Source organism: Grampus griseus, assembly GCF_964374135.1.
Source record: "Grampus griseus genome assembly, chromosome: 14".
Lineage (NCBI taxonomy): Eukaryota > Metazoa > Chordata > Mammalia > Artiodactyla > Delphinidae > Grampus > Grampus griseus.
This window is the reverse complement of record NC_139008.1, coordinates 7,555,568-7,567,772: the sequence shown is the minus strand read 5'-3', so window position 1 is coordinate 7,567,772 and position 12,205 is coordinate 7,555,568. Positions and strand designations below refer to the sequence as shown.

At 59.9% G+C, this 12,205-nt stretch overlaps 1 protein-coding gene across 1 annotated transcript; it reads left to right on the top strand.

Moving 5' to 3' along the window:
- Positions 1-3,021: 3,021 nt before the first annotated feature.
- MYL10 (myosin light chain 10) lies at positions 3,022-11,260 on the top strand (the record flags this gene model as incomplete). The annotated part of the gene is made up of 6 exons (XM_082671600.1): positions 3,022-3,126; positions 3,664-3,739; positions 4,658-4,762; positions 8,375-8,453; positions 10,836-10,884; positions 11,162-11,260. Exons 1-6 carry the CDS (start codon positions 3,091-3,093, stop codon positions 11,258-11,260), a joined length of 444 nt encoding a protein of 147 aa, XP_082527726.1. The 5' UTR covers positions 3,022-3,090.
- Between the last annotated feature and the right edge of the window lie 945 nt (positions 11,261-12,205).

The following is a 12,205-nucleotide window of genomic DNA, read 5'->3' as shown; positions in this document are numbered from 1 at the left end:
GGAGCCCCTTCCTGGGCCTCGGTCCCTTGGCCGCAGAGATCCTGTTGGCCCTGCACTGGTGGAGATCGTTGTGGTTTGGACAGTCTCTGGATTCCACAACTCCACCCACTCTCAATGGCCCCTGACAGGTGTCTGGCAGGGAGGCCCCCTTCCTGTCCTTTGTCACCTTCCAAACTGTCGTCCGGACGTGGAGCACTATTTAAAGAGCTGTCGCTGCGCTCTCGCAGCCCTGCTGCAGCGCGAGGGAGCCATCCAGACCATGGTAGGCTGGTGCTGCCCCGCCTCCTGACCTTGACCTCATCCTGTGACCTTGACTGCATTTGTGATTCTGACCTTGACCTCATTGCCTGAACTCACCCTGACCTTGACCTTGACCTTGACCTGATGTTGTGCCTGTCCTGACCTTTTCTTCACCCTTGATGTCATCCCTGCACCCGGCCAGTCCATCCTTGTGGGTCCTGATTTGGGTCTCTGCCTTCCTGGACTCGGTGGGGGCTGCTGAGGTGAAAGCTGGGGCGGGGGGCGAGGAAGAGGAGGGTGGAGGGGGACAGGATGGGCCAGGCTTGGAGGTTTCAGGGAAAAGTGGGGCTCTGATATCACTAAGAGAATATGTTTCCTATGGGGGTCGGGGTCACTATTCCAGGACAGCCTGGGTCCTACGGAGCCTGGCATGGGGGCTGCTGGCCTTGCTATGGGGTCCTTCAGGCCATGTGGGGCCTGCCCTGCCACCTTCCCCTTGCCCCTGTGCTCCAGCCCCTTGGGTCTCCCTGTAGGCTCTCAGTGGTGCCGTTCTTTCATGCCCCTGTCTCACTCACCCTCATCGGTCCCTCCTGGCCTGAGAACTCTGTCAAGCCTCAGCTCAGAAGCCACCTCCTCCAGGAGGTCCGCCCTGAGTACCCCAGCGGTACAGAGGCTCCTCTGTGTTCTCAGCATCTTCCCCCCCCCATCACCCTCTAGTGATTGTCTGTCTCCCAGCTGGACTGTGAGCTCCTTGGGGACAAGGACCAGGCCTGATTCAGCTCTAGGTCCCTGGGATTGGGCACAGGGCCTGGCTGGAGGTCAGCAGGTACCTAATACATGTCCGGATGCTTTGAGGGAGACGTCATCTCGGTTTTATAAATGAGGCTCAGGGCAGAAAACTGATTTTCCTAACATCACAGAGGCTGTGAGTAGCAAAGGCAGGATTAGAACTCAGGTCTGGGTGACCCCTTCTGCCCTGAGATGTTCCCTTCAGCGGATTTTTAGAGGCACATTATAAAAGGGAATTTCCAAGACAGCTGGGCTGGAAAGGGTCCTGGCTGGGAGATCAGAAGCCCGGTCAGGGCCCTGGGCCTCAGGTTTGCCTGTGCAGTAGGAGAAAACAGCCCCTTCCTTCCTTGCAAGGTTCTAGAACAGGGTCTGCCACACAGTAGGGTGACGTTTCCCCCAGATGGACTTGAAAGCCTGGGGCGAGACAGGGATGGGGGATGCCGTGGCCAAGGGCAGGTCTGAGGAGAGAAAGGGCAGCATATCCCACAGACGGAAGTGACTGCTTTTTATTAAGGAAATGTATATGTAATTATGTGAGATGAATTCCACAGGGAGGTTCTTTTCTTTATGACGTCTGAAGGGATTTATAAATATTACAGGGGTTTTACAGAATCATAACGTCCTGGCCGCCCTGCCAGCCCCCTTTCAAAGGATTAGTGAAGACAAAGGACCCAGTAAAAGCTAATTATAAGTCATCCGGGCACTGGGGCTCCTGAAGTGAGCCCAGGAACCCAGAGGAGTTGGGGGCAAGTGCGGGGATGGGGACATTGGGCGAGCGGACAGGAGTGAGCCGGGGGAGGGGAGACCACAGAGGCGCTGGGGGCGGGCGCGGGGGCTCCAGGGAAGCCCGGACCCTGGGGTGGGGTGGACGGGGCTGGGCACAGAGGGTGAAAGGGGCTGAGATGGAGGCCCGAGCTGGGTGTGGGACGCCCACATCTGTGGAGGGTCCCCTTCCACCTCCTCCTCTGTGAAGTCCCGCCTGTCCTGTCCCCCCCATCACAAGCCAAGTCTGGGGCTCCTTGCACATGGGGACCTCAGTGACGGCTGCTGAGAGAACGGTCCCTTGGAGGGGTTTGGGAACAGAGAGCTTTCAGCAAATGCCCAGTAGTGGACGACTCTCAGGCACCATGATATCTGGAAAGAAACACACAGAGGCAGGAAGTCTGGCCACAGACACTCCACGTGGGTGGTCACCTGCTCTGCCTGCTGCCCTGAGATATGCCCTGAGCTCTGGGCCGCTACTTCCAAACCAGTCCAGATCGGAGCCAGGCCCTGGGCGGGGGAGGGGAGCCCAGCGGTGAGACAGACACAGGGAGATATGGCCGGACAGTGTGCTACGTGCTACGGGGTGTGGAAGCCCAAGACTCGTGGGGAGGGACAGAGGGGGTGGGGGAGCTCTAAGTTGGCCTTGGGAGGGGTTAGTCAGGGAAGGCTTCTCAGAGGAGGAGGCGGGGGAATTAAGCCTGAAGGATGAGGATTCACCCCGATGGAAGGCAGGGAAGGTGTCCCAGGTAGTGGGAATGGCAGGAGCAAATGTTGGGAGAGAAGGAAGCTCAAAGCAAGTGGGGGGGACCCAGGTTGCCGGGGGAGGATGCTCTGGGAGAGGGAGCAGACGTCGCAGGGCTAAGGGATCTGGGTGTTACCCTGAACACCGGGGAGGGGGGCAGGAGAGGAGGGGCCCCCACACGGTGGCTGGTGCCAGAAAAGACCCCCCTGTCTGCTCCGCATCCTGGGCACTGACCTCCTGCATTCTGGAGTCAGGGGCCTGTCGGGGAAGCCGCAGGTAGCCCTGCGGGGTAGCCGCTCTGTTGGCTTCTCGCCGGGAAGAAGAAGCGGGGAAACGCCCTGCTTCTCTGCCAGCCTTCCTGAGGAGCCTGGTCTGTCTGCTGGGGTCCGTGGGGGTGGGCAGTGTCCTTCAGGAGATGAGCCCTGAGGGTTGAGTGGGGCGAATGGGGGACCTTCCCGGGAAGGGGCTTCTGTAAGGCGTCCCCTGGACCCTCACAGGCACCCAGGGGAGCCCGGAAAAGAGCAGAAGGCGGAGCCAGCTCCAACGTCTTCTCCATGTTCGATCAGTCGCAGATCCAGGAGTTTAAAGAGGTTGGTCAGCCGCCCCCAGGGCCGGGGGAGGGTTACAGGAATGCACGGAAAGCCCTTAGGGAGCCGGCAGGGCGTGGGCTCAGCCCTCAGTCGCTGGGGGGTGATGACATCACTATCCTTAGAGGCTGCCGTGCTATAGCTTAGCCTCTGGAGAGGCGACGAGCTGTCCTTGGGCAGCCTCTACCCCGCCTCTCCCCGAGCCTTTGCTTGCTGTGTGACCTAGGGCAAGCCCTTCCTCTCTCCGAGCCTCAGTTTCACTTTCCGTAAAATGGGGCTGCTGGGAGCATGACATGAGGGACGGGCACGAAGCCCCAGCACGTGCTGGCACACAGCAGGAGCCCAGGGCAGGTTGACCATCACTCTCATGCCGGCGTCATGCTGAGCTGGGTGACCGGGTGGCCAGAGGGCCTGTATTGAGGTTGCCCAGGCAACAGTGGTCGGGAGGACAGCCCCTTGCAGGGAGGGGGGATCTCTCTGGGGAGGGCGCCTGGGCTTGGGCAGGCGGGGGTGGCTGCTCAGTGCCCGTGTCTCTGCCAGGCTTTCACCATCATGGACCAGAACCGGGATGGCTTCATCGACAAGGAGGACCTGAGGGACACCTTTGCTGCCCTGGGTGGGTGCCCAGCAGCCGGAAGCTTGGGGATGGGGGGCAATCCGAGCCCTGGCCATCCAGAAAGGGTCGGCAGCTGGGGGCAGGCCAGGGCGGTTGGCGCAGGGGATGTGAGGGGCTGGTGTTCTCTGGGGGTGCCGAGGAGGGGCGGCCACTGCCTGGCAGGTCAGGGGAGATCCCGGGTGTTAGAGGAGGCCTGGCCAGGGGAGGGAGGGGGGCAGCAGAGCAGGGGGAGACACAGGTGGTGGGGAAGAGGGGCAGTAGTGGCCCGTGCAAAGGCTGGGAGGGGGAGGGGAGGGGGAGGGGTCAGCAGAGCAGGGGGAGACGCAGTGGGTGGGGACGAGGCTGGAGATATCCAGGGGTGGGACTCGGGTTACCGGGCGGTCTTCAGCTGCCAGCGAGGCTTTTGCCTTCTCTGAGGGCCCAGGGATGGGCCTGAAGCCTGGATGGGGGCACTGGGGCTGGGGGACAGGGGCGTAACCAACTCACTTCCGGACTGAGCCTTAAGCCCCCAGAGATCTGCTTGTCCCCTGGGACCGTGAGGAACCCGGGTCCCCGTCCCCTCCCGGGGCACCTGAGCCCTGAGGCCCAGGCCTTCCACCCCTGTGTTCCTCAGCTTCAGCTTCTTTGGGTCTCAGTTTCCTCATCTGTAACATGGGGATAACCACCAACTTGCTCTCCTTTCCAGGGAGGCTGAGGTGGTGGCAGGCGGGTGGTGAGGCTGGGGGCAGCCCCGTGCTGACCACGGCTGGATGTGTCCCCATCCCGAGGTCCCCCAGCAGGGGGGCAGGGCCTTAGGGCTGAGTGGGGGGCGGGTGAGACGGTAGGGCTGGGGGATCCTGCAGGATGCTCTGCTCTCTGGGGCTGCCTGCAGGCCGGGTCCCCTCTGACCCTCCTTGTACTCCTGGGTGCCTCCCCTAGGCCGCATCAACGTAAAGAACGAGGAGCTGGAGGCCATGGTGGAGGAGGCCCCCGGGCCCATCAACTTCACCGTCTTCCTGACCATGTTTGGGGAGAAGCTGAAGGGTGAGTGAGGCCCCAGGGGGCCCTGGGGAGGGGATGGGCGAGTGGGTGTGGGTAGGCAGGGCCCTGCGTGCTGACGTACCCCGCACCGATGCACGATGCAGCCCCAGACACCAGCCCCCGGGGCACACACGCAAGACCCTGCCTCGATTTCCACCTCCATATCACAGAGTGGGGTGAATGTGATGACCCCCAGTTTGCAGGGCTGTGCGGCGCCCAGCGGGACAGTTTGCGAGAAAGCCCTTCGCCCACCGTCAGGATGGCGCCCCAGCCCCAGCCTCACCTTCCTAGCCCTGGGCTCATCTTGGCTGTTCTGCCTTACCGCCCGCTGCTGACAGGAGAAGGTGGTATGGGGGAGGGGCGTTCTGGAAGCTTCTGTGGCCAACCCCAGTACAGGATGGGCTTCTCCTCCAGGGAAAGGATCAGGGGCCTCATTCGTGAGTGAGGAGACCCAGGCTCAGACGGGTCACCACACCTGCTCCAGGTGTCCCAGCATCGAAGTGGCAGGGATGGAACTGTAACCCCGACTCTGGCTCTAACCACTGCACTCCCCTGAGATGCAGCATCAGGCCGGGCTGGGGTTCTGTGGTCAGAAGGAAGGGCCAGCCTGGGCTGCGGCTGCCCTTGCGGGGTGGGGCTCATCGTCATCCCTGCCTGATACCCTCCCCTGGCGCTTCGGCTACAACTGGGCTTAAGACCTGGTCTCACACTGACCCCCAGGGTGACCTTGGGCAAGGCTTATCGGCTCTTTGCACCTCAGTTTTTCTGTCTGTAAAATGGGGGCTGTGTTAGTTTCCCGAGGCTGCTGTAACAGATGACCACGAACTTGACGGCTCAAAAAACCAGCAATGGGGCTTCCCTGGTGGCGTAGTGGTTGAGAGTCCGCCTGCCGATGCAGGGGACACGGGTTCGTGCCCCGGTCTGGGAAGATCCCACATGCCGCGGAGCGGCTGGGCCCGTGAGCCATGGCCGCTGAGCCTGCACGTCCGGAGCCTGTGCTCCGCAACGGGAGAGGCCACAGCAGTGAGAGGCCCGCGTATCGCAAAAAAACAAAACAAAACAAAAAAACCCCAGCAATGTATTCTCTCAGTTCTGGAATCCAGAAATCTGAAATCTGGCGGGTCGGGCTCCCTGCGAGGCTCCAGGGGAGAACCCGTTCTTGACCTTTTCTAGCTTCTGGTCTCTGCTTTGGTCCCATCTCTGCCTCTGTGGTCATACTGCCCCCTCCTCTTCTGTCTCCCTCTGCCTCACTTTTGTAAGGACACTTGTTATTGGATTTAGGGCCCACCCGGATAAGCCAGGGTGATCAGTCCATCTTAAGAGCCTTTCCTTACATCTACAGAGGCCCTTTTGCCAAGTGACATTTCCAGGTCCTGGGGATGAGGACCTGGGTATATCTTTGGGGGGCCACCACTAAACCCACGACAGCCTGGTGTTGTCCAGCTGACAGAACAGTGCCCTCAGGCCCCCCTCTGGGAAGCTGTTAAGGGTTATTCCTGGGACCATGGCCACCTCCTTGAAGAGCGCAGAAGTCCAGGGGGCAGGGCAGGGGCACACTCACAGGCAAAGACATGCGTGACTCCAGCCATGGCTTTAAAGCAAGTCCTGGAGCTCGTGTCCGTCTGCAGCTGAGCTAAGAGCTCCGACCCAGGGCTGCAGCTTTTTCTCATTTTCGCAGGGGCTCCGGGGCTGGAGCTCCAGCTGAGCCTGTCATGCGAACGTGGCTGAGCCTGGGGTGGGGACAGGAGCCGGGGGGCTGGGCAGGCACCACCTCGTCCCTCTAACTGGGACAAGGACACTGTCATGAGGTTCCCAACAGCAGTGAGGGGAAGCAGTCTCTCTGCAGCCCATTTGATGAGGTTTGCAGTCTGCAGAGCAGAGGAGAGAAGGGAGGAGCGGGTGTGGTGAATGTCCAGCCATGGGGCCTGAACCCAGGGCAGCTGGTCCACACACAGCCAGTCCTGAGGAAAGCAGGCTGGAGCCAGGCTGCCCCGGCACAGAGGTCTCTCCGGAGACCCTGGGAGGCAGAGACTGCACAGCAGCTCCCCAAGCATAATCCTGTGGCCAACCCTTCTCCTCCTGCAAGGCCAGGCTGTGACGGGCCCTGGATGGAGCCTCTGGCCTGGGCACACTGGCTCCCTGCCACCCTACCTAGAGGAAGCCCACGGCTCTGCCTCTAGGAGCTCCCAGGCTGGCAAGGTCAGCACTGAGCCCGGCCCAGTCACTCAGGGCCAGTCTCAGAAATGTGGAGTCACTCAGACATCATCCTGTCCTGGATTATCCTGATGTGGGGACACAGCTGGCCCTGACCCAGCCTGATGGGGGAGACACAGATGACGCTGACCCAGTCTGATGGGGGAGACACAGATGACGCTGACCCAGTCTGATGTGGGGACACAGATGACCCTGACCCAGCCTGATGTGGGGGACACAGCTGGCCCTGACCCAGTCTGAGTAACAGGAGCACAGCATGGCAGAACAAGAAGGGGGCTCTGGAGGTTCAAGGAGTTGGCTTCAAACCCTTCCTCCCCTTATATCTGGAGACCTCAGGCAAGTAACAGAGCCTCTCTGAGCCTGAGTTTCCTCTTTGACAAACTGGCGCATCAGGACCTACCACAAGGGGTGTGCTGGAGTCCCATGGGGCACAGTGCCGAAGCTGCGGGATGGACTTGGCACAGAGCGCTCAGATGTGTCTGTGGCCATAATAATGTTGGTCAAGACCTTGCCCATTAATGACCCTTTATCTTAACTGATCCTGGGAGGCGGGCAGCAAACCCCGCCCTTGTCTCCATTTCACCAATGACACAGCTGAGCCTTAAGAAGGAAGGGGACATCCCGTGGTTCCATAGTGAGAAGGGAGGTCAGTGTGACGGGGAGAAGAGCACCAGGTAAGGGTCACCAGGCCACCTGCTGTCGTTCACACAGTCCCTGAGACCTTGGGTGAGACCCTTCCTCTCTCTGGGCTTCAGTTTCCCCATCTGTACCACCAGGAGGCTGGGTATTTAATCCCATTGTGTTAGTAGAACCATTTCTTCTAATGACATCTTTCCCCAAAGCCCACACCATAAAAGTGATAAAACCAGAACTGCTCCGGATGCGCTCTGCCTCTCCTGTCCCCCCACCCTCACTCCCACAAACCTGTGGACCCACCTGCCCCGCCTCTGGCCTGGACAACCTCTCAGACTCCTCCAATGCCGCTGCCAGAGCCCCCACCTCCAGCCCCCAAGTAAAAGCTGTTCTCCTCCATCCGTCGTCGAATCACATAGCATCAGTTGTGAGAACTTGGACGAGTCACTTAACCTCTCTGAGCCCCAGTTTCTTCATCTGTAAAATGGGACCAATGGGCAGGAGGGTTAAGCCCATAGTAAAAGCCTGGTAGGCCTTTCCAGGTGCATCTGTGCAGGCTGATTGTTGCTATATGCAGAGCCCTTGGCTATTATACTGTTCCTTGTTTCTCTGAAACATCCCTTCTCTGGCCTCACTGTGGACTAGAAGCTGGGGAGGAAGCTCCCTGAGCCCTTGGCCTCTGTAGGGGCCATGGGACCTGCCCCAGCCCCAGCCGCTGCCTGGCCTCTTCATCCTGATGCTCCCCCTGCCTGTGTGCGCTGCTTCTAGGTACGGACCCGGAGGAGACCATTCTCCACGCCTTCAATGTGTTCGACACTGAAGGGAAAGGTTTCGTCAAGGTTGATTTGTAAGTCTCCTCGGCCTTCTGTTTTGGTTTTTCTCTCCCCAAAGCCTCAGGTGATAGATGGACTGAGGTCGGGTCAGGGTGGGTCGCAGCCCAGTCTCCTGTCCTGCCTGGAACTCAGGCATCTCAGGCAGCTTCCAGCCAGGAGCCAGGAGGCCGCTGCCCTGCCCAGTTCAGCCATTACTAGATGTCCCTTCCCCTCTCTGGGCCTCAGTGTCCCCATCTGTGTGGATGTGTATGGGGAACATGGGGTCCCCAGGCGAGGACTTCCCAGTAGCGAGGGAGGAACGGGTGGGGGTAGAGGTGGGCCCTGAAGGATGACTAAGGCTCCCCCTGGCTGGAGCACACAGAGGAAGGCAGGGCCTGTGTGGGCCCTGGACCTTGGGTCTGCCCTGGGGGCATGGGAGAGCCTAAGCAGCAGTTAGGCAGGGGCAACATGGAGGCCAGCCTGGAGGAGGAGAAGAGAGGGTTGCAGCGGCCACAAGGGTCTTGGCCATCGGGATGGAGGCGAGTGGATGGGTGAGTGAAATACAAGAGGCCAGCACCAATGGGATCCAGGGTGTTGGGAAGAGGACCAGGTAAGGGTCACCAGGCCACCTGCTGTCATTCACACAGTCCCTGAGACCTTGGGTGAGACCCTTCCTCTTTCTGGGCTTCAGTTTCCCCATCTGTACCACCAGGGTACAGGGGGGTATTTAGTAGATGTTAGCCAGGGCCCAAGTGGATGTGGGGATGGAGGCGTAGCCATGGGAAGGCACCAGCTCAGCTGGGGCCGCAGAGAGAGTGCGGTGGCCGTGGGCAGCTGTCCGGCCTCCACTGGGCTGGCATCACTGAAGGAGGGAGCGCTAATGCCTGCTGTGTCTGGGAGCCTCAGCCCAGGGAGAGCACAGGGCAGACAGCCAAGACTTGCGGGCCGGGGCGGGACGGGCAGAGGCAGCCGGTCCAGGGGCTGAGACACTGAGTGTTCTGAGCCAACCCCTGAGCTGTCCCTTCAGGGCCTCCAAGGCCTCCCTGGGCCTGTGGGTGACCCTGGGCAGGCAAGATTTCTTCCTTAGTCACAGGCTTCGCGACCAATTACTGTGATGCTTGAGGCCTCGGCTGGAGGCTAATTTTGCTTTCTATTCAACGTTAGCATAGCACGTGATGGAGGTGGGGTGGGAGAGGGCAGGGGGGCAGGGAGGAAGTGGCGAGGGTCTATCTTGTCTCTCAGACATTCTTACAGCCCCTCACCCCCCAGAGTTTTGAGTCACATTCTCCTCAGGGGTCGGGGAGGGGTTCCTGAGGTTCCCGAGGGTTTCTTCAGGCCGCAGCCCTCTCCTTCAGCCCTCCCTCAGAGTCCGGGTTCCCACCCCCATCTTGGAGACCTAGGGGGGCACTGGGGGAACCCCTGGGGTGACCCGAACCCACCCCTCTACTGCCACCTACCTTCCCTCCCACTAGAGCAAAGTCAGGGCTGGGAGGAACCCTTTGGAGACCCAGTTTGGGAACCGCGGGCGCCATCCCCAGGCTATGGGATCTGAGAGACACGGCTGCCTGCCAGGCCGGCCACAGAGGAGGCTCTGGTTGAAAGAGAGTCTGTGAAAAATCCCCAGCGTGGAGAGTTGGAAACTGTGACTGTCCTGTAGTAACATAAATAATGGAAAATGTGTGTCGGTCTGGAGCAGGGCGGCGGCTGCCGGCGCCACAGGGCACACGGGTGCTCAGGGCCCTGTTCAGCCCTCTGGTCCCACCCCTGCCCTCTGCACCCCCTGAGAGCTCCCGGGGGCACCAGTCCCTCCCCCACAGCCTCAAATGCCCCACCTCTGGCCATCCCTCCAGGCCCCGGGCAGCTCTGGCCACTGTGGGCAGCTGCTCCTCTGGACCACGCAGGGGGACAGTTTCCCTCTCTGTAAAAGGGGGATAATAGTACTCACTTCCCAGGGCTGCGAGGAGCAAAGGAGGCCTGGGCAGGCGCAGGAGGACGCGGGCCTGGGCAGCCTTCCTGCTCCCTGGCTGAGTGCAAGCACCTCGCACGCTCCGAAACACCTTACAGATGTCCACAAAACTCGTAAGCTGAAGAGGCGGTGCGTCTAGAGCCAGGGCAAAGAGGCTCCCCTCAGTGACCTAGAGGCTGATTATTGGTGCACGATGGGACATCAGAGTGGCCCCCACAGTCATGTCGGGGTCCCAAAGCCATGTCATTGGGTCCCCACCTGATGTGAAGAGGGGAGTCCACGTTACAACGGAGGCTGAGAGCTGAAGTGGCTGCCCGAGGCCACACAGCCATCTGGGGGCTGTAGGGCCAGCCCTGGTTGGGGTCCTCCTGGGCCATCAGCCCCAGGATCTGCGTGTCCACGTCCAGAGTGGCCCTTACCCTGAATGTGACCCTTTCTCTCCCTTGAACAGCATCAAAGAGAAGCTCATGACGCAGGCAGACCGCTTCAGTGAGGACGAGGTGAGCGCCGGCTTTTCAGGTCCTTGCTCAGCACTGACGAGCAGCTTCCTGGGAAGCGCTCTTTCTTTAGTGATCTGCTAAGATGATGCCCCCTTGACTCCTAGGATGGGAACAAGGGTGGTGGGATCCTGGCCTGCTGGCCTGGCCTCTGTGGCCTCCGCCCTGATGCCTCCCTCTCCAAAGAGGGGAGCGACATTCTGCCTAATGCCCTTGGGTGACCCCCGGCTCTGGCCCCCCCTCGGCCCTGGTTGAGGCTGACTCCCGGCTCTTTCCCCAGATCAAGCAGATGTTTGCTGCCTTCCCGCCAGATGTGTGTGGCAATCTGGACTATAGGAACCTGTGTTACGTCATCACGCATGGCGAAGAGAAGGACTAAAAGGGGACCGCCGACGGCCCCCCCCCACCCCATACACACATTCAGAGGCAGCAAACACGGGGCTGGGGGTGGGGGGGAGGGGCGGCCGTTGAGGAGCCCCTGCAGCCAACGTGTGTGTGTAAGGAAAAGGCTCTCTGGCCTGTGGGTCAGGGGCAAAGTAAGAATAAATAATGTAACAAGGTCTGAGGTTTTGTGATTAATGCTCCGGTTGGGGAGAAAGCTAAACATTCCTATGTTGTTGGTTTTTCCAAAATTTTTCACTTCCTGGCTTTGCTCAAATGTTCCTGATGAGCTGGTGTTTAGAACTAATTGATCCCCAGCTGGGGCACAGACACTGTCTTCATTTATGAAGCTTTTATTGAGCACCTAGTGCGTGCCAGCCCTGGTGCCAGGCCCAGCGACATGGACATGAGCCAGCCCTGTTCCTGGGCGGAAATATCATGCAGTGAGAGAGACAAGAACTGGGGTGGGGACACAGTGGGGAGGAGGTGGGAGAGGGCCAGGAGAGACCTGGCAGCTAGAAGCCAGACAGAGGCAAAGAAGGTGGTGGGGGAGGGGGCGGGGGGTGGATTCAAAGGATGTTTATGGAAGACGCAAAGATTTCTTGAACAGGGCACGCATAGCACCAACCATATGATAAAAGGGCAGAAACTGGACTTCAAATTGAAAACTTCCACTCAGCAAAAGATACCATGAAGGGCGTGAAAAGGCAAGCCCAGGCTGGAGAAGATATTGGCAACAACAGATATTGACAAAGATCTTAAATCCCAAATATACTTTTAAAAAAATCCTACACATCAGGACTTCCCTGGTGGTGCAGTGGTTAAGAATCTGCCTGCCAGTGCAGGGGACATGGGTTCGAGCCCTGGCCCGGGAAGATCCCACATGCCGCGGAGCAACTAAGCCCGTCCGCCTCAACTACTAAGCCTGCACTCTAGAGCCCGC